At 43.3% G+C, this 22,617-nt stretch overlaps 1 protein-coding gene across 5 annotated transcripts in view; it reads left to right on the top strand.

The window, feature by feature from the left end:
* Positions 1–281: 281 nt before the first annotated feature.
* TAMM41 (TAM41 mitochondrial translocator assembly and maintenance homolog) overlaps positions 282–22,617 on the top strand; it is a 124,770-nt gene continuing 102,434 nt past the window's right edge. For 3 of the 5 annotated variants that reach the window (XM_009444911.4, XM_054680382.2, XM_001152940.6), the window contains exons 1-4: positions 288–705; positions 2,996–3,178; positions 7,870–7,962; positions 17,340–17,490. In XM_009444911.4, the coding sequence (XP_009443186.2) occupies positions 571–705; positions 2,996–3,178; positions 7,870–7,962; positions 17,340–17,490 (562 nt within the window). In that variant the 5' untranslated portion in view covers positions 288–570. Of the gene's footprint in view, positions 706–2,995; positions 3,179–7,869; positions 7,963–14,057; positions 14,189–17,339; positions 17,491–22,617 lie in introns of those variants that run through there. The other 2 variants (XM_001153179.5, XM_054680383.2) reach the window with 2 other exon arrangements.

Raw genomic sequence — 22,617 nt, 5'->3', positions numbered from 1 at the left:
CACTGTCCATTTCAGAACGGCTACTTCCATATTATGTGAGTGTCGCCTCGCTTAAAAACCTTCAATACGCTCACGATTTTATAGTCATTCTTTAAACCGTAGTTTGAAGAGAGAAGTACAGAGGATATCAAGGCTCAGGGCCCGCGGAGTCGGGTGACGCTCGCCTCCGCCGATTTGTCCAAGTCGCAACCTAGCCGCCAGCCTGTAGGGCACTCCTCCGACCACGAGGGGACAATGCAAAGCCTCGCGTTCCCCACACTAAGGCGAGCACCGCCTCTTGCGTCTTGGAAGCGCCTGTGCGTGCGTGGGGCGTAGCAAGGGACGGAAGCTCTGCCGGTGCGACCGCCGCCCACCCGAGCCTATCTGGGCTGCGTCTTGCTGCAGCTGCTCTTCGTGGCCCAACGCCCCAATCCTTGCCTGTCCTTGCAGTCCCACCCCACACTCAGCCTTGTGTCCCTCGATCCAGTCTCCGACTTCCATTTCCCACCCTAAACCGCCTAGCCGGTGTCTGTTCCCCGCCCGGTTGTCCTCGCCCTGCTGCGCTGAGTGTCCCCTGTTAGCCTCGACCCCATGGCGCTGCAGACGCTGCAGAGCTCGTGGGTGACCTTCCGCAAGATCCTGTCTCACTTCCCCGAGGAGCTGAGTCTGGCTTTCGTCTACGGCTCCGGGGTGTACCGCCAGGCAGGGGCCAGTTCAGACCAGAAGGTGAGCCCGGGCAGCCCCACGACGGGGAACTGTCTGTTCTCACGAGTCCCGTTTTGCCCTCGATTCCTTCAGAGCCGGAGAGCTGCCTGTCCGCTCTGCACACTCCACGTGTCCACTAGCAGAGTGAACCATAGGCCTGCCTTCCTAGTATAACGACAGCGCGAGTTGAAGCGACGGTGTTGAAGGATACTTAGGAATCCACGTGGGTCTAGAGCAGGAGAAGCAGTTAGGCAGAAGGAAAAACTGCTGCAGGGGCAAGTGGAAGAAAGGAAAAGAAATCGTTATCAGGTTCTTTCAGTGTTTTCAGTCGGCTGGACATCGGAATTTTCTGGGGAGCTTTTAAGAAAATCCTAATGCTCGGGTTCTGCCGATGGAGATTCTGATTTAATTGGTTTGGGATGAGGCCTGGGCTTCAGGAATTTAAGAAACGTCCCAGGTGATTCTAATGCGCAGCCAAGTTTGGTGAGAGTCACCTCTATAAATGTAGGAGAAAATGCAAAATGATCTTCTGACTTCAGGAAGTTGGCGGACTGGTTGTAGGACCAGGGCAGGTGCAGTGAAAGTAACTAACGTCAAAAGTTAGTGCGTGACGAGTATATTTACCCTCGCTCAGCACTTTTAACAAGGGTCTGTTTGAGACTAGGCATTGTTACTTTTCAGAGTTGGCTCAGCACAGCCTCAGTAAGGGTACAGTTTTCCTTGTAATTTGCAGAATTCAGTGTGCAGGTTTTAATGGGGCCCCCTGCGTCTGGATACCTGGCTGTAGTCTGTCTTCTGATTAACATCCTGCCTGTTCACTTCCTGGTGAGGCCATCTATGCTGCTGCTTGGATTTCCTCTGTTTCCCACTTACACTACTATTTAATATTTTTCTTTAAATTGGCAGCATATGAGAAATTATAGGTTATTATAGGCTAGTTATTTTTCCCGAATATACCTTAACATAATTACACATTTTTTAAAGACATGTTTATTCCATACCTGCCTCGCCACCAAATCTTAAGTGTCCCCAGTGGTCTGTAGAGTCACACTCTACAGAGCAGGCGTTAGCCTCCTGATGGCCACCTCTTCATTCTTCCATGGAGGTTTTCCTTTGAGTAGACCTGGAATTCCCTGCAAGAAAAGGTCCTTCCTTCCCATTCCCTCACTTTTGATTCCTTACATTCAAGTGAACAAGTTGTAGATTCCAACACCTACATCTTTCTCACATCAGTCCCCATCCTTAGTGCCTTAGCTAATATAATTTCATTTCTCACCTGGAATCTTGCCATGGCTTCAGATCTAATTCCCCCCACCCCCTTAGTCCCTCTTCTTTCCAGTCAGCTCTTCTGCAGGAAAATTTTCTAGCATGGCAAACAGCCTCCCTCTCTGATCTGATCTCCCACCGCATAAATATTCTATTTCAGTCATATCTGACAGCAGCTTCCAGAACATGCTGGCTCCCATATCCACAGAGCACTTTCCTCCAACACGGCTCCCTACCCTTCCCTGTGCTTCCCCCAGTGCTTCCAGCAAGTCTGTTTAACTCACGTGTCCTTCAAGACTCAGATTTGTCATCTCTAGGAGAATTTCTCCCTCCTGTGCCCCTGATCTGATCCCTATTCTGAGTGCAGTTAGTACATTTTGCATTCCTCTATCAAGTCAATGTAGTGATAATTTGTTTATTCTCTCCAGTAGACTCTGAGCTCTATACTTCTACCCTAGGGCCTGTCAGAGTTCATTACTTATGTACTCAATAAGTGGTTGGTGAATGGGTAAGAGATAAAATAACTGACTTCCTTTTATATAGTATTTTGTAGAGTTTATCCAGGTGGTGCTAATTTGATCTGGAAGAAAAGCGGAGCACATTTAGCTACATTTGTGAAAGGCAGTGTAGTGCAGTGGTTCAGCACACAGAGTTTGGAGCCAGACCTCTTAGGTCTGCCACTCACAAGCTCTGTGTCCTTGGGCAAAGAGCATCCCCTGTGCCTTGGTTTCTTATAAAATTGAGATAATAGCAGTAGCTACCTTGTAGGGTTGTGTTGAGGATAAATGGAGTGACTGCGTATGTTACCCATAAAGTGTTTAAAGAATGCTGGCACAACAATACATGTTAAAGAAGTGTTTGCTATTATTACATTGATGAAAACAAAGCTCATATTTGTTCCAGAGACTCGCTCACGTTTCTGATGACAGCACCAGGCCTTCTGACTATTGATGATAATTGCGTAGTATGTTAGAGCTTTTCCATGCTCTCTTGCTGCCTATCTAGGAATTAATACTGAAATTATTCTTTTTTCTTCACTCCACAGAATGCTATGCTGGACTTTGTGTTCACAGTAGATGACCCTGTCGCATGGCATTCAAAGAACCTGAAGAAAAATTGGAGTCACTACTCTTTCCTAAAAGTTTTAGGGCCCAAGATTATCACGTCCATCCAGAATAACTATGGCGCTGGAGTTTACTACAATTCATTGATCATGTGTAATGGTAGGGTAAGTGACTGCTGGCCTTTGTCTTAACTTGGCTGGTTATTTACCTGGGTTATTAGAGTGCCAGCTAAATATGTATGTTCTTGTGGTCAGGAAACATTCACACTCCTGCTGGACGTTGTTATAGTCGGGAAATATGTATGTTTTTATAGTATGTATATTCTTATAGTCAGGAAACATTCACACTCCTGCCAGACGTCTTGAACTTGGGGACAGAGCAGGGACTGGAGTCCTTCCTCATGTCCCATTAACTGTCATTGCAGTGTGAGGAGGTGGTTGGGTGTGACTGACTTATTTTATTTTTGTTATTTTTTTGAGACGGAGTTTTGCTCTTGTTGCCCAGGCTGGAGTGCAGTGGTGTGATCGCAGCTCACTGCAACCTCCGCCTCACGGGTTCAAGTGATTCTCCCGCCTCAGCCTCCCAGTTAGCTGGGATTACAGGCGTGTGCCACCTTTTAGGAGAGACAGGGTTTCACCATGTTGGCCAGGCTGGTCTCGAACTCCTGACCTCAGGTGATCTGCCCGCCTCAGCCTCCCAAAGTGCTGGGATTACAGGCGTGAGCCACTGAGCCCGGCCACACTGACTTTATTTTTTTGTTTTTGGCCAAGTGGTTCTCAAGTTTTAGTGTGCATCAGAATCCCCTAGGTTGTGTGTCTGTTGGACACACAGATTGCTGGGCCCCACCCCCAGAGTTCTGATCACTAGGTCTGGGGTAGGGATTGAAGATTTGCATCTCTTAACACACTTCCAAACAGTGCTGAAGCTGCTGGTCTAGAACCATTGGTCTGGTCAGTGGGAGGAATAGGCAGGCCAATTTAGGGTCAGGTTGGAGATTGATTTTATCTAGAAGGAGGGGCAGACACCCCCAGGAAGAAGTTGGAAGTGAAGAGGATATCACAGGTGATTGAGAGCATGTGTGTCAGGTGATAGACGGGAACCTCTTGGTGCCAGGAGATGCGTGGAATTTGACAGTGGGCTGTTGGAGAGCAGGTAAGTTGCATGGATTCCTGCTGGTGGGTCATCTGACAGCAGGAACTTTGCTGAACTGTCTTTCAGCTGAAGCATCGCAGTCTCCAAGAGAGCTGTCAAGACCTAGGCAGAACCCCAACCTGCAAGGATCAGTAGGGGTCTAAATCAGATGCTTCCTAGAGCTTCCCTGGGCCAGGGATGACATATGGGTTTCACTTGCTGTGCCAGCTCTGCCACTCATTGTTCAAGGCAGTCAGACTTTGACAGGCATCGAGCCACCTGGAGATCCCATTTAAATGCAGATCCTGACTCAGTTGGTCTGAGATGGAACCTGAGATTCTGCTTTTTTTTTTTTCTTTTTCTTTTTTTGAAACAGGGTCTGGCTCTGTCACCCAGGCTAGAATGCAGTGGCACCATCTCCGCTCATTGCAATCTCTGCCTCCCGGGCTCAAGCCATCTACCTGTCTCAGCCTCCCAAGTAGCTGGGGCTACAGGCACATACCACCATGCCTGGCTAATTGTTGTATTTTTTGTAGAGACAGGGTTTTGCCATGTTGCCCAGGCTGGTCTTGAACTTCTGACCCCAAACAGTCCTCCCAAAGTACTGGGATTACAGGTGTGAGCCACCATGCCCCACCAAGATTCTGCTTTTTTTTTTTTTTGAGATGGAGTTTTGTTCTTGTTGCCCAGGCTGGAGTGCAATGGCGCGATCTCTGCTCACTGCAACCTCCGCCTCCCGGGTTCAAGCGATTCTCCTGCCTCAGCCTCCCGAGTAGCTGGGATTACAGAGCCCACTACTGTAATCATGTCCGGCTAATTTTTTGTGTTTTTAATAGAGTGGGGTTTCACCATGTTGGCCAGGCTGGTCACGAACTCCTGACCTCAGGTGATCCACCCGTCTCGGCCTCCCAAAGTGCTAGGATTACAGGCGTGATTCTGCATTTGTTATAAGCTCCCAAGTGATGCCAATGCCATTGGTCAAAGGCCCACGCTTTAAAGGGCAGGAGGTTGGAGTACTGACTTGAGAAGGATTTGAAGGTCTGTCTGAACTTGGCTAAGGAGTGAGTGTTGTTATTGACTGGTGACGTCTGCATACCCCTTGGGCCATATATTTGCTTTTCCGGTTGAGATCCAACCCTGCTTCACCTGTATTTTGCAGTTGAGGAAACTGAAGTTCAGAGAGAGGAAATGACTTCCATAAGGTTGTGCAGCTAGTTTGCAACAGGTCCCCTGACTTCCAGGCCCGTGGTGTTTCTGTTACCTCCCAGTGGTTACTTGTCTGCAGCTAGAAGGGCTTTCTGCAGTGCTGCTGCTGGAGTTGGGGGGAAAAAGCTGACACTCAGCACAGCCTTCTGCATCCACTTGAGTCATGCAGGACACTTAGCTTTGTTCTTTCTCCACAGTTAATATTATGCCAAACCTACCTCTAATTAGTAATTTTCAAGCAATATTATAAGTTCCAGTGACCAAATGTTTGGGCATAATTATATGCCAAAAGACTACTTTTTAATTGATAATTTTTAACTGCTTTTTATATATTTGCAGCCTGAGAAGGCTGTTTGGATACTGAAGTTCAGCAAAGTGGGTCTGAAGATACTTGTTTATGCAAATGGGACTTTGTAACCTGGGAAATCTGCAGGATTTATACAAATTATTATTGAAATAGGCTTAACTGTCCGGGCACGGCAGCTCATGCCTGTAATCCTAGCACTTTGGGAGGCCAAGGTGGATGGATTGCTTGAGCCCAGGAGTTCAAGACCAGCCTGGGCAACATGGTGAAACCCTGTTTCTACAAAAAATACGAAAATCAGTCAGGCGTGATGGTGCATGCCTGTGGTTCCAGCTACTCTGGAGACTGAGGTGGGAGGATCACTGGAGCCCAGGGAGTTAGGGCTGCAGGGAGCCAAAATCATGCCACTGCACTCCAGCATGGGCAACAGAGTAAGACTCTGTCTCAAAAAAAAAAATAGAAATGGGCTGAACTATAATTTCTTTTTTTAGCATGAATAAAGAAGTTTTATTTTTGGATATTGCTTTGTAATTACAAAAGTGTTTGAAATAGTCAGTAGCAAAAGAGAAATTCACTATGTAAAGCACGTCAGTGAAAACTTCTAATTAAAGGAAAATTTCTTGTACTTTGTAATGAAAAGAGCATTGGAAGACCAGACTGAAATTCTGGGACCTAGTTTTGACTCTGCTACTACTGGTGCCACCTTGAGCATGTCATTTGTTGTCTCTGAGCTTTAGGTTTTTTATTTCTCAAATGAGGAACATGAACTAAATTATCACTTCTCAAACTGTCTTTGGGGAAGGACAAGTTTTTTTTACTCCCAATCCACTGAGGACCAATACTAGATAGCATCTAAGAGCCATTCCACCTTTAACATCACATGGACCTAAGTTGAAATAGTGGTCACCTTGTAATTGCCTGGTGGGTTCTTCCTGCCTGTCGCATGGACAAAATCGGTTCACTGGGACTGTGGTATTGCTGTAAAGAGTTTAATTAGGCCAGGCATGGTGGCTCACACCTGTAATCCCAACACTTTTGGAGGCCGAGGCGAGTGGATCACCTGAGGTCAGGAGTTTGAGACCAGCCTGGCCTACAGGATGAAATCCTGTCTGTACTAAAAATAGCAAAAAATTAGCCAGATGTGGTACCGCGTGCCTGTAATCCCAGCTACTCAGGAGGCTGAGGTGCAAGAATGGCTTGAACCCAGGAGGCGGAGGTTGTGGTGAGCTGAGATTGCGCCAGTGCACTCCAGCCTGGGTGACAGAGTGAGACTCCATCTTAAAAAAAAAAAATGAGTTTAATTAACATTAATGTGAGGCTGGGCACACAGGAGAACTGGTGTTGTCACTCAGATCACTCTCCCTGAAAGCTCGGAAGTTAGGGTTTTTGAAGGATAGTTTGGTGAGCAGGGGACTAGGGAATGGGTGCTGCTGATTGGTTGGGGATGCAATCATACAGGTGTGGAAGACAGTCCTCATGGGCTGAGTGGGCCTTTTGCTGAGGGAGGGGCAACAGGACCAATTGAGTGTTGAGTCATGGTTCTGGGTGGGGTCAGTCAGTTGCTGGAATGCAAAAGTCTGAAAACATCTCAAAAGACCAATCTTAGGTTCTACAGTAGTGATGTTATCTATAGGATTAATTGGAGAACTCACAAGTCTTGGGACCTCTGGACACGTGTCTCCTGAGCAGTAAGACATCATAGAAACTATCCCAACATTTTAGCAGAATTCAGGCCCTTCCCATAACCCTAATCTTGTGGACTTTCATTAGTTTTACAAAGGGGATTTCAGCTCTGGACTGGGGAGGGGAACAGTTTTAGGGAGGGACTATTATCATCCTTGCCTTAAAATTAAACTATAAACTATATTCCTCCCCCTTGATTGGCTTGACCTACGCCCAGGCATGAGCTTGGATAGCCAGCCTGTGAGGCTGGCAGCAAGATGGAGTCAGCCATGCTAGACTTCTCTGTTATAATCTTGTGAAGACAGTTGCAACCTCCCCTTACATACCCTAGGGGCTAAATCAGTCTTGGACACTTAACCTCTCAAAAGTTTTGGTGGAGATGTGTGTTTTCACAAGTCAGGTGTTTTGAGTGGCTTTGGAATCAAGGTACTGCTCTGGTCAAGAATTTTATCTGTTTCCTTATATTTTATACTTGTATAAGCAATAACATGGTATTTTACTCCTTTTTGTGCCATTTCTTTTTTCCTTCAGCTTATCAAATATGGAGTTATTAGCACTAACGTTCTGATTGAAGATCTCCTCAACTGGAATAACTTATACATTGCTGGACGACTCCAAAAACCGGTGAGTGTTTTATAGGCTGCACAGTTAAGGATGCCTTTCCTCTCTGAGCCTAACCTTACTTTGATCATTGTGATTGCAATGAGATGGAACTCTGGAAATAGAAATGAGTTTCTGACTCTTCCTATTCCCTATAAAATTTATTGCCAAATAATATCCACATATTCTATTGTGATATAAGAAGAAATATGTATTTGGTTTTTTTCCTTGGGCTCCTGGTTCAGAGGTCCTAAAATCTTTGGAATATCTGAGTGTTAGGGATGAGAGGGTCTTTTATTATTCATAACAAGTTCCTTTCAGTCATACCTGAGTTTATACTAATAAAGTGACTCTTGATGGGCCCCTAGATAGATTCAGGATAGGGCTGGTTGCCAGGGAGCCAGCCGTGTGATAAGAGGCTGGACCTTTCAGGCCCCCCACTCCCACCTTCACAGAGGGGAAAAGGGCTGGAGATTGGGCCAATCACCAATGGCCAATGATTTAATCAGTTGTGCATGGGCAGTGGAACCTCCATAAAAAAAAGGGGGTTCTGAGAACTTCTGGGTTGGTAAGCACATCAAGGTGCTGGGAGGGTGACGTGCCCGGAGAAGTCGTGGCGCTCCACACCCTTCTGCTACCCCATATCTTGCCAAGCATTTCTTCCATTTGGCGGTTCCTCAGTTGTGTCCTTCATAATAACCAAGTACATGCAAGAAAAGTGCCTTCCCGGCTGGGTGTGGTGGCTCACACCTGTAATCCCAGGACTTTGGTAGGCCAAGGAGGGCGGATCATTTGAGGTTAGGAGTTCAAGACCAGCCTAGCCAAAGTGGTGAAACCCCGTCTCTACTAAAAATACAAAAAAGGTACCTGGGCGTGATGGCACATGCCTGCAATCCCAGCTACTGGGGGAGGCTGAGGCAGGAGAATCGCGTGAACCTGGGAGATGGAAATTGCAATGAGCCGAGATCACACCACCGCACCCCAGCCTGGGCGACAGAGTGAGACTCTGTCTTAAAAACAACAACAACAACAAAAATGCCTTCCTGAGCTCTGTGAGCCATTCTAGCAAATTATGAAACCAGAGGAGAGGGGAAGTAGCCCCCATCCCTTTCTAGTGAACGATCAGAGTACAGGCAGCCTGGACTTGTGATTGGTGTCTGAAGTGGGGGAGGCTTGTAGAACTGAGCCCATAACCTGTGGGATCTGACTCTGACTCCAGGTAGCTAGGGTCAGCATCGAATTCAGTTGTAGGACACTCAGTTAGTGTCTGGAGGGCTGGAGAATTGGTTGGTGTGACACCCACATTTGGTGTCAGAAGTGCTGGGAGTAGAAGCCGGGTCACAGTCCACTCTCCCTCCTGCTGCCCTCCCCCTCAAGATTCTCCAATGACTGGATCGGGCTCCAAGTTGACCCATTTGGGCTGGGAAGGGTGGCAGAGGAGGTGCCTGGTGCCTCAGTGGAGCCTCCGTTAGCACCACCCAGTCACCTTGTCTGCTAGGACATGTATCATGGAGGCACCGTTTGTCCACTGATGCATCCCAAGGGCAGTGCCTTGAGTCGTGGGATCCTTCAGTAACCATTGAATAAATGAATGCACCAAGTAGTCATTCCAAGGGACTGGTGTTCCCATCCCTTTTATTCTCTTTCTCAGGCCAGTGGTGATGCTTTCTCTATTGTCTTAGCTCTTTTGGGACACAGTTAGAGGAGGCTGTGGGGAGTCGGCTTCTCCCTGGGCTTTAGTAGAAACAGGAAACAAACACAAAACAGGAAAAAAAAAAAAGTGGGAGAGAACTTAAACTTTTAACAAGTATTTGCAATGTCACTTTTCTTTTTTTTTTTTTTTTTTCCAGATAATCAGTCTGTGCTCTGAGAAAGGGTCTTTCCATAGTTTGAGAACTGTGTTAAATAGTTACAGTTGCTAATCTCACACTTCCTACTATAAGGAAGATTTTCACCGTGCGTGAGAGGGTCCCAGGCTCCACAAGAGGCCGATGGATTGTTCTCGAGTGTCTCCCCCAACAGTGATGTGCTGCTTCTGTAGCTATCTGTGGGAAAAATGACAGATTTCCATAGCCTTAGCTCACTGGTTTGTGTCATAAACATCTCTTTACTGATGTGCATGGGCTGTCTGGATTCTCCTGCTTTGCACCTGGGCTTACAGTTTCATAGTGTAGCTCCTTAAAATGTCCAGAAACACTCGATCCGGGCAGGGGTTACACAGGTATACACATGGACAAATTTATCAAACTGTACCCTTAAGATGTGTGCACTTCACTGTAACTTTTACTTTAATTAAAAACATTTTTTAAAGTCCAGAAATGATAGGCTTACTGAAATTTCATGTCTATACAGATACATTTCTCATTTCTAAGTTGGATGACTAGTAAAGCTCATAATTGAGCAGTTGGAAATTTGTAAATATTTTATTTCCAAGGGTTTTTTTGTTTTGTTTTTTGTTTTGTTTGTTTGTTTTAAATATACAAAAGATGGGCCAGGCACGGTGGCTCACGCCTGTAATCTCAGCACTTTGGGAGGCTGAGGCGGGTGGATCACTTGAGGTCAGGAGTTCGAGACCAGCCTGGCCATCATAGTGAAACCCCAGATCTTCCGAAAATACAAAAATTAGCCAGGCATGGTGGCACACGCCAGTAATCCCAGCCATTCGGGAGGCTGAGGCAGGAGAACCACTTGAACCCAGAAAGTGGAGGTTGCAGTGAGCCGAGATTGCGCTACTGCACTCCAGCCTGGGTGACAAAGCGAGACTCTGTCTCAAAACAAACAAACAAACAAAAATGTAATATATAGCTTGATGGAAAGAATAGTGGACATGAAATTAGAAGCCTTGAGTCATATTCAGTCCTGCCACCCATTAGCTGTTACATAAACTTAGGCATCTTGTTTTATCTTTCTGAACTTCAGTTATCTGTAGAATAAAGGTCCACAAAGGTATTGAAAATTGGAAGCAGGGCTGGGTGCAGTGACTCATGCCTGTAATCCCAGCACTTTGGGAGGCTGAGGCAGACAGATCACTTGAGGCCAGGAGTTCGAGAACAGCCTGAACAACATGGCAAAACCCCATCTCTACTAAAAATACAATAATTAATTGGGCGTTGCGGCATGCACCTGTAATCCCAGCTACTCAGGAGGCTGAGGCAGGAGAATCGCTGGAACTTGGGAGGCAGAGGTGAGCCAGGATCGTGCCGTTGCACTCCGCACTCCAGCCTAGGTGACACAGCGAGACCCAGTCTCAAAAAAAAAAAAAAGGAAAAGGAATATTGGAAGCAGAGTAGTACTGCTGGGAAGAACTCAGTGTTTCAGAATCCAACAGATGTAGGGTTAGAATCCCAGCTCTGATGCTTCCTAATGTTGTGACCCTGCACCACTGACAGTCTCCCTAAGCCTCGGGGTGTTTTCATCTGTAGATGAGTCTGATGGCGCTGACCTCAGAGGGTTCTGAAATGCCTGGTACTTAGTAGACACTCAGAAAATGGTCTTTGCCTTCTCTCTGTGCCTTTGCTTATCTCAGTTATTTTGAGATAGAAATGAAATTGAATGTTAAAATGTTGTATTGTTCTTTGTATTATACTTTATGCTTAGAATGTTTCAAAATTTTTTAAAAGGCTTTAGAAACCTGAAATGCCATGAAATCTCAGAATGTAAGCACTGGAAATGACCTCAGGTTTTATCTAACTGTTATATCCTTATAAAACAAAAACAGCAATTCAAGACAAGTAGTAGCACCCGTGCTCATTTCATGCAAAACTCTGCATTTCTCAGCTGACTTGGAGAAGAAAATGTTACTGATAGCAATGATTATTTTCTAAGGCTTTTTATGCTTCTAGCACAAGAAAATTAGGGTATCATAAAATCATTTGAAAGTGATGGACATATTTTTTTAATTGAGAATGATAAATTGGCAAATTAACTCTCTCTTCTACCTTGCTCCCAATTTTCAACATGTGGAAATCACTGTTAACCAGAATGATGATTTTTAAACAAACTATCTGTACCTCTAGGTGGCAGCAAATATTAATCAGACTTGAACAAATCTGATGAAAAGAGGGTGGTAGTATCTTGGACAAGAAAGTTGGGTAAATATCTTAAGAAAGAATTATGAGAATATGATTATGAATTCTTTATCTTTATGTGTTTTAAAAGGAATCACATTAAATTATGTTGTCTAAAGCCCCAGAATTGTCTTGCATCTTGCAAATTGAAATAGAATTTCTCAATCACTAGTAATTCAAGTCTTTAAAAGGGATATAGGCCGAGTGCGGTGGCTCATGCCTATAATCCTAGCACTTTGGGAGGCCGAGGTAGGGGGATCACCTGAGGTCAGGAGTTCGAGACCAGCCTGACCAACATGGTGAAACCCCGTCTCTACTAAAAAATGCAAAAATTAGCCGGGCATGGTGGTGCACACCTGTAATCCCAGCTACTAGGGAGGCTGAGGCAGGAGAATCACTTGAACCCAGGAGGTGGAGGTTGCAGTGAGTCAAGATCATGCCACTGCACTCCAAGCTGGGTGACAGAGCAAGATCATGTCTCCAAATATATATATTTGAGTATCTTGCTTAAAAAGATGGACTTGCTGGGAAAAGTTGAGTGTAAATTAAATTTTTATCATACTTTACCATTAACTTACCTCATAATTGATGGAATACCCTATTTTTATTTCCAGTACAACCTTAAGTTTCTGAGTTTACTAATATTTTCCCAAGTAAAAAACCATGGAATTTAAAGTGTTTAATATAGCATTGTGACCAAACTTTTTTTTAAGCCAAGAAACCTCTAAAGTAATAATTAATAGTTATTTCCCTAGTTAACATAATTTTGGATTTTTGTATTTTACATTGTTTTTAGTGTATAAATAGTTGTGCTTGAGTTTTTAAGACATTTATATTGACATGCAGTGGTTTTTTTGCCACCTTGTTAAGAGGATTTTGATTTAATGTATTCACTGCAATATATTTTGCCTTTTAGTAACGTAGCTTTATTTTATTTTAATTTTATTTTTGAGACAGAGTGTTGCTTTGTCACCCAGGCTGAAGTGGAGTGGCATGAACACAATTTACTCGACCTCCTGGGCTCAACCAATCCTCCCATCTCAGCCTCCTGAGTAGCCGGAACTATAGGCACGTGCCACGATGCCCAGCTAATTTTTATATTTTTTTGTGAAGATGGGGTTTTGCCATGTTGCCCAGACTGGTCTTGAACTCCTGGGCTGAAGGGATCCACCTGCCTCAACCTCTCAAAGTGCTAGGATTACAGGCATGAGCCCCCATGTCTGGCCTATTTTTTAATAACAGCTTTATTGAGATAAAATTCGCATACCACACAGCTCAACCATTTAAAGAGTACAATTCAATGATTTTTACTATATTCAGAGTTCAACCATCACCATATTGTAGCTTTGTTGATTAATTTTTTGTGTGGTTAGAAAAACCCCCAGTGGTATAAAAGATCCCTAAACTGGGAGTTGGAAAACCTGGCTTACTAGTTTTGGCTCTGCCCTACTATAAGCAAATGTTTGGGCCGCTAGCGTTTGAAATGCACAGATTGAGTCATTCATTTCTATATTCAAAAGACAACTGTTTCTTCTCTGTGTATGCCAAAGGAATTTTAAAAAATGATACCATGTTGCTTGTCCTCGAAGAGCCCAGAGTCCAGCAGGTAGATATTGAGTAAGGTTTCATCCAGCTCTAATGTTCAGCGTTTCTTCTTCATCCTTAAGCAGTGACTGTTTAGAAGAGTTAAACCTCCTGGTCGTTTGGAATGGAAAAGTTCTGGTGGGCGGTTGAGTAATTGAACAGTAGGTAGGGCTGTGGTCTTTGTGATTAAAACTTCACTCTGCAATTCAAGTAGTCTCTCCTTGTGACAGTTTGAGAGGAGCCCACATGTGACTTTCTCTTTTTTCCTGTCTTGAAAGGTACTCACAAATATCTCCTTTGAAAGTCCCTTTAAGCAATGCCCCTTTCTCTCCAGTAAAGATTTTCCTCCCTGGCAGTCGTGCTAATGTTATCTATGCAGTTCAGGTCGGGGCATTCCCAGTAAGATACAAACAGCTATTCACAAATCTGAGCACTTTCTTTTTTTCCCAGGCCTCTCTGGCAGTGTCCCAAGAGTTCACTGGCTTTTCACTCTGAACAACAAATAACAGTGCTGCTGAGACAAGTTCCTAGTTCACCTTTCATTGAAGAACCAGATCAGCACAGTAGCAGAATCTTCCGAACTGACATTTTTCCTTTGAGTAAGGACGCTTTTATTTTCATCCTCTTAACCTTAAATAGCAAACAGACTGCTTTCTTACAGCCTATGTAGAACAGCTTCCTTGGAGAACAAGTGGTATTTTGTTAACTGGGAAAATTTCCCAAAACTTAGTCTTTTCTTTGCATCTTGAATTGTTAGCATCTCAAAATAGCTTCTAATTTCACTGGGCTTCTGTAAAAGCCATCAAAAACAGAGAGGTGAAGAATTATTGAGAAGGATGTGTGACGAGTGGGGATGAAGAACGGGAATGTGGAAGTAGAGAGACATCACAGAGTTGTGGAAAGAGCACTGGGTGAATCCTGGGACTGGATCCCGGTCCAGTTCGCCACTACTTCTCTTGGAGAAATCTTTTAACCCCTTTAACCCCTCCAGGCCTAAGTTTTCTGTCAGTAAGATGAAGCAGTTGCCCTCCTAGATTAATCATTCAGTATGGAATACCGTCATCCCTTGGTGTCCATGGGGATTGGTTTTAGGACCTGCACCCACCCTCAGAATTCACGTCTCTGATATAAAATGGCCTAGTATTAGCATATAACCTATGCACATCCTCCTGTATATTTTAGATCATCTCTGGATGACTGTTAATACCTAATACCGTGCTTACACATCACATCATTCGCCTGCCTTCAACGTAGTAATTGGCATGTGGCAGCAAATTCAACATTGGCTTTTTGGAACTTTGTGGATTTTTTTTTTTTTTTCTGAATGTTTCCCATCTGTGATTGGTTGAATCTCATGGGTGCAGAACCCACAGATACGAAGAGCCAACTCTATAAGGTTTAGGAAAGTTATTCAAGGAATAAGCATAGGTGTTTTTATAGGACCTTAAAATTTGTTTTAATCATCTTTCAAGATAAGTTAACCAGAATATAACCCTAAATGAATGCATGAGAATAATTCAGAATATTCAGAGCTGAATTTGCCAAGTAAAAGAATGTGATCCTGATTTTTGTTGTCAACTCATTATGCAACTGTAGGCAAGTCATGTTCCTGGCTGGTCATGGGTTACTCTCTGCAGATGATTGCAGTAATACTAAACTCACCTAAGTGCTGAAAGGCTTAATTAAGGTCCATTAAGTCCTCAGAATTGTAAGGGAGGAGGGGCTGTTATTGAATCAAGTGGCTTACCTACCATATATGATGTTTGTATGTTACAAATACTCCCTTAGAAAAAAGTAGGGAAAAAAGGTAAAAGAATTCAGATTCTGAAGCCTGATTTATAAAATAATAGTTATATGTTTTATAATACTGTTTTTTACAATTAGAAGAGAAGAAGCTATGCCTTGGAATACTGCAGCATTCTCCTCTTTCCTTGCTTTCTAATATTTATTTTGGAGTTTCTCATAGTGTGTCTTTTATGTGCTATCTTAATTTTGTCAGAAATTAATCTGTATTTGACAAATAAAAGGCAACTTATGCCCTGTTTTCTAGAATAGGTAGAAAATGTGTCGATAGTACCAAAAGATTTGGAGATGGTAGATATATTTTAGACATATGAGAGTCCTTATTAGGGACTTCTAGACCCTTTACTTTGTATAGAAAGTCAATCAGAAACAGTATGATGTTTTTAAAAGATCATAGTATGAGTGTAAATTGGTATAACCACTCTGAAGAGCAATTTGACAGTGCTAAGTATGCACCTTAGAGCAGTAATTCTCAAAATGTGGTCCCTGGGCATTGCTTAAGAACTTGTTAGAAATGTACATTTTTCAGCCCTCACCGAGGCCTCCTGAAACAGAACTCTGGGAGTTGCATCCGATAATACACGTTTTAACGAGTTCTCCAGGTGAAGCTAATGCTAGCTAAAGATGAGAACCCCTGGCCCAGAGAAGCTCTTGCCTTGTGCACTGAGAAGCACACACAAGGAAGCTCATTTCACTGAAGGGTTTGTGTGCAGTAACTCACTTGATCTTTCTAGCAGCCTTATGAGCTTGATTCTGTTATTTACTCCATTTTACTGATAAGGAATTATGCCCATAGTCACAGAGCTAGTAAGAGATGGAGTTGGCATTTGAACACATTTCTTAACTGCAGTGCAATCTTTAAAAGTAAGAATCTCAGAACAGACTGGAGCTCTTAGTATTTTTTTTTTTTTTTTTTTTTTTTTTTTGAGACAGGGCCTCAACTGTGTCTTTCAGGCTGGAGTGTAGTGTCATGATCATGGCTCACTGCAACCCACTGCAGCCTCAACCACCTGGACTGAAGCTGTATTCCTACCTCAACCTCCTGAGTATCTGGGACCACACATGTGCATCACTGTGCCTGGCTAGGTGTTTGTTTTTTTTGTTTTTGTTTTTGTTTTATAGAGATGGGGTCTCACTATGTTGCCCAGGCTGGTCTCATGATCCCCCTGCTTTGGCCTCCCAAAGTGCTGAGATTACAGATGTGAGCCACCACACCCAGTCACTCTTTGTATTTTAATGGATTTGCAGAAAGTCTCAGATGGAAGCTTCTACTCTGTATTCAGGAGAAAAATTCTTTCTGAGCGAAGCAGTTGCTAGTATTCTAGGCACTTTACATTTATTATTATAGTCAATCTTTGTGACGATTCTTTGATGCAAATCATTTGCCCAAACTCACATAGCTAGTAAGTACCTGGACTTGAGCCCATACCTATCTCTAAAACCCATTCTTTTTCTACTGTAGCTAGTTTTCTTTCATTTTTCCTTAGTGAAGTTCAAAATCGATGTATCTAGAAAGTGCAAAATAGAGCATGAACTTCCTATGTTAGATATGGTCCAAGATTACAGATGAGGTCTAAATAAAGAGGTAAAATGCCTCTGTCGACTAAAAAATTAAGTGACAACAGTGAGATTATAAAATTTAAAAATATTAAAGTTTCCAAAGGACTTTTGCTCTTTTTCTAAACCTATGCTGCATTTCCTCATTTAAGAAGAATATTTGTTTTCTTTGGCATTTTGATCCTTTCCTGTGTCATGATTTCTTTGACCTTGGCATAAAACAAGGAGATTCTGGGATTACTTATTAGAGGAACAATTTTGTGTCACCTGAACCAGTATTCCAAGATCTTCAGTGGGAAGAGTTTGAGATAGTTCCAGTGCATGTGTAACCCATGCTTGAGCAATACTCCACTTCTGGAATTTTTCTTCCCAATGTTCTGCTTCTTTCAGGTGAAAATTATCTCAATGAACGAGGATCTCACTCTTAGATCAGCCCTGGATAGAAATCTGAAGAGTGCTGTGAGCGCTGCTTTCCTCATGCTCCCCGAAAGCTTTTCTGAAGAAGACCTCTTCATAGAGATTGCCGGTCTCTCCTATTCAGGTTAGTATGGTTGCTGCCCAGATGTTCTACAAGGGAGAGATTTATATTTGAAGACTGTGGATATCCTGTTCTCACTCGGCCCTGGAGCTGCTACAGTCTTAGTTGTAAATCACGTCACCTCTTGAGTGGTTCCTGCACTAACCTCGTGATTTGCCTCCCTACCTCCTGGGTCCCCTCTCCACATCTCCATGCTTATTGTCCCAGGGTAATTTTGTTGTTTTTGTTAATTTTTATTTTGAAGTAATTTCAAACTTACAGAAAAGTTTCAAGAATAATACAGAAAACTCCCTATGCCCTTTTCCCAGATTCGCCAATTTTAACATTGCACCATATTTGTTTTCTCATTGTTTCTGTATCAGTGGTTTTCAAACTTTAGCCTGTGTCTGAACAACTAGGAAGTCTCAGGTTAAAACACAGACTCGTGGGCCCTACCCCAGACAGTTGATTTAATAGGTTTGAGGTAGGGCCCAATAATTTTTATTTTTAGAAACAAGTTCCCAAGTGATGCTGATGCCCCTCCAGGGATCCCACTTTGAGAACCACTGTTTTCTCTGTATGTGTAAACATACTATATATATATTTATTTTCTAAACTGTTTGAGAGTAGGTCACACATATTATGTCCCAAACTGAGTCAACTGAGAGGGTAGAGCCCCTGGCCACTCACCCTCGCTGCAACCAGAGGAGCCCCCATCTATCTGTTTCCTATAGTAAGGTTCCGTTTAAGATTTCATTTACAAAACAAGTGCTCTGCCACTTTTTAAAAAGTTTGAAAACCACCATCTTAAAAAAAAAATCATCTTTCCCGATTTTTGAGTATGAGTCAAAGAACTTTATGCTCAGAACATTGGAAAAGCAGTTTACTTAGTCTCCAAATCCCAGTACAGACAGGTAAGATTTCATGGAAATTTAATGCTGTAAGAGACCTTAGAGGTTTTGTTCTTCCATCTTCCCAAAATTCATCTACCATGACTACGGCTGTATTTGCAACACTGTAGAGAAAGGCGTTGAAGCAACCTTGGTCTCTGGGTGCTTCCAGCTTCGCCTGGCAGCCTCCCTGCCATCCAACAAAAGACATAGGGGCAAAGAGTGGCGTGGCCCTGTGCTGGAATGAGCAGGTCACACGCACACTGTGTGAGCAAAGGAAGTCACTTTATTAGAGTGATTACCTTTCCATACTCCCCTGTGAAAAATGATGGAACAGAAGCCTTTTATGAAAGCTGACTTGGTGGGAGAAGATGCAGGACTGATCTCTACTCTGCCCCTACCACTACCAGTCCTCCATTTCTTCCCTTCTAGTCAACATCTTCGTAGCATTGGATGGATTCTGGGAGTTCCTTCTAAATTCTGAATATTACTCAGGAAATTTACCAAATGACATAGCTGCTTTCACCTCTTTGAAGACTTTTAATTTAGCCTTCAAGCTGCTACCAAGTTTAGCTGATTTTTGCTGGAACTAGAAGAGAGTAATGAAGGTAGAAAATGACATAGGTTCTGTAGGTAGATCTCTTTCATAGGTATGAGACCTACCCCAGGCAAAGTGTTGAAAGGCACATTTTCCTCCTGACTTTTGTAGGCTTCTGAGAACCCAGTGTCCTAGAATTGATTGGTTTCTATCCCTTGGCAAACCACCCAAATCTCCCAAGCCCTGAGAATATGCCAAAATTCATATTGTCTACTAATCTCATTTTTATTTATAACTTTGCATTGTCCATCTTTTTCCAGTTGTGAGATTATATATGGTCCCTAATCTGTGAAGTTCAGTATTTTTCCTGGGAGTGGGCAGGTAAAGGAACAGAAAAACCATGTCTGTCCATGTTGTTGGACAAGTTCCTGCCAGTAATTACTTAGGCAGAGGCGAGATTGGTATTATTTGTAGCAATAACAATCCTTTACATTTTATATAGTATTTTAGGATTACTTTGACTGCCCTGAGGTCAGTATTATTATAAATTATGGGTGAGAAGAGAGTAGGTGGAGGATGAGAGGCTGCAAACTGGGAAGGAGAAAGCTTTATCTTTTTTTATTTTTTATTTTTATTATTTTTCCTCCACCCCCCCTCCTTTTTTTTTTCTCTTTTCTGTTTTAAGACAGCTTTCTAACCCAGCCAGCTGTGGTGGCCCTGTAATCCCAGCAATTTGAGAGGCCAAGGCAGGCAGATCACTTGAGGTCAGGAGTTCAAGACCAGCCTGGCCAACATGGCAAAACTCCATCTCTACTAAAATACAAAAATTAGTCAGGCGTGGTGGTGCATGCCTGTAATCCCAGCTACTTGCGAGGTTGAGGCAGGAGAATCGCTTGAACCGGCAAGGTGGAGGTTGCAGTGAGCCAAGATCATGCCAGTGCACTCCAGCCTGGATGACACAGTGAGACTGTGTCTTGTGTCTCAAAAAAAAGAAAAGAAAAGAAAAGAAAGCAAGCAAGCTTTCTAACTCTTTAGTTTTTCTTAGAAGTCAGCATTTAAATGAACAGGAAAGGAGCAACAAATGCATTTTAAAGAGTCACCTTGAACTTTGTTATGTCAGTACAACTATTAAAATGACTAATTTTAGGCAATGGTCCTTGGTTTAATATTTATCAAGCAAATCAGCATTCCATACCCTAAAGAACTGCAGATGGAATTTCTGCTCTAAGGAGCTTCACATTAATAACATGCAGTCACAGTGAGTCAGTGGTAGACTTGAAAAACAACACGTGTGAAAAAGGCAAGAAGGGTGTGAAAGAACATGATGTGTTTAGGAGGAAAGCAGTAGATTGATGTGACTGAAGTCTGTGGCTTAATGGTAGGGAAAATAGCCTTTATTTTTGGGTGCCAAGGACTACTCTCAATACTTTAAATTTGGTAACTAGTTTAATCCTCACATTAACCTTTTGATTTGGGTGCTGTATCATTGCCCCATTTTACAGATGAGAAAACTGAGGCCCAGAATGGTTCCCTGTCTAAGGTCACTCATCTGGTGCATGATGGACTAGTTTGAATACCAGCTTTCTAAAGGTATTTGAACCTTTCTTTTTTTTGTTGTTTTATTTGTTTTTCATTATTTTATTTCCTGAAACACAAGCTTGAACCTTTCTGAGCCCCCAGTTTTCTTATTTGTGAAACAAATAACTATCTCACAAAGAAATTTTCAATGAGATAATACATATAATAGCTTCCAACATCTTTTTTTTTATTATTTATTTATTTTTATTTTGAGAGACAAGGTCTCACTCTGTCGCCCAAGCTAGAGTGCAGTGGGGAGATCATAGCTCACTGCAGCCTCAACCTCCCGGGCCCAAGCAACCCTCCCACCTCAGACTCCCAAGTAGCTGGGACCACAGGCACACGCCACCACGGCTGGCTAATTTCATTTGTGTAGCGACAGGGGCTCGCTATGTGCCTCTGCTGGTCTCGAATTCCTGAGCTCAAACAATCCTCCCACCTCGGCGTCCCCGAGTGCTGGGATTATAGGTGTGGGCCACTGCGCCTGGCTGCCTCCAGCATCTTATCTCATTAGTAGTCAGTGTTCAGAAAATGATTGCTGTTATTATTATTTTTATGTATTATTGTTGGTCACATGGGTTTTCCTCAGGTTGAGAAACTGTTATTTGCTCAATCATCCAGTGATTGATGGACACTTATATTAGTTCCATTTCTCACTGTTTTATTAGCAACACTGCTGTGAATCACTTTGTACAGATTACTTTCGTTGGGAAAGGGGCAAAGGAGGCACTGACTTCCTTGGATGTGTTCTCCAAAGTGGAATTATGTTGTCAGCTATAAAAATTATAAAACTTGTTACATATTGACAAATAATGCCTGTCAAAATTTGCAGGGTGCTGTGGCTCACACCTGTAATCCCAACTTCCAGGCTGCAGTGAACTATGATCACACCACTGCACTCCAGCCTGGGCAACAGAGCCAGACCCTGTTTCTTAAATTAAAAAAAAAAAAAAATTAGCTGAGTACTTAGATCAGATGGATTGAAACATGACAGCCCCATTTCATCTGGCCGGTTAAGGTCCTCATGGAATGAAAAACACCTTCGGGCACTCTCCTATGAGAGAGAGAATGGGTTTCTTTAATTGCCAGATTGTCTGAACACAGCCTCAGCTACTTCTAGGAATAAGACGAAGCAGTGAGGAAGTTGCCAGTTGAGTGATTCTTGGGGAAAAAAATTAGCATTCAGTGCCAGCTCTCCAAAGTGTGGATTCTGGAGTGGAAGCTAGTAAGATTTATTCTGTGGTGATGAAGCCATCTGAAACCTTACAAGCAGTGTGGTTGTATCAGCATACGGGAGCTGACTGCCTCAGGACTTTGGAAGCCTGCTTCTCTGTGCCTCAGCCGGAATTCAGGGTACTCAGTAGTCACTTGCTAGTTTCTGAGAACACAGCACTCCTGAAGGGATAGAAAGCATGAACAATACCCAAACTTTTTAGACTAGTACTGTGTGTCAGGTATTGTAACATTCATTCAGTCCCTGAAATTTACAAACTAGTTATTGCTCCCCTTTTTCATTTGAGGATACTGACGCCCAGATAAGTTAAGTGGCTTGCCCTGGGTCACATAGCGTGTAAATGCCGAGCTAGCATTTGAACCCAGGCAGTCTTCTTCCTGGAATGCTTGCTCTTAACACTTTACTGTTCTATGAAAGGTCTTTGGTGGTGGGCGTCACTCCTGGTTCACACTTGGGTCACTCCTTCCCCAGGACCCACTGGGTCACACCTCCCCTCCCCCCACCCACCCCAGTGGGCCTCAGTTCTGGCTTATCATGGAGGCCTTCCCTGATCGCTACTGCAACTCCACCACTCCCTATGTCTTTCCCTGTTTTTGTTTTCCCCATAGCACTTTCCACAGTCGGCTACACTGTATCTTATTGTTGGTTGGCTGGCTGATCTTTGGTCTTTGTTCCACCACTGAGGATGTGGAGGGAAGGAATTGTTGTCTTGTTTTGCTCCTTCTGTTTGGATGCTTCCAATAGTATGTGACATGTACTAGGTGCTCAGTAAATATTTGATGAGTGGATTATATTGCTTCCTTCCTGAACCAATATAGTGAACCTGAGTCCTCCCTATTACTTCCTACTTTTGTATTTTCTAATGTATAGAAAAGGAAGGCCAGGCATGGTGGCTTACGCCTGTAATCCCA

Source organism: Pan troglodytes, chromosome 2, assembly GCF_028858775.2.
Source record: "Pan troglodytes isolate AG18354 chromosome 2, NHGRI_mPanTro3-v2.0_pri, whole genome shotgun sequence".
Taxonomy (NCBI): Eukaryota; Metazoa; Chordata; class Mammalia; order Primates; family Hominidae; genus Pan; species Pan troglodytes.
This window is presented reverse-complemented; position numbering and strand designations above follow the sequence as displayed.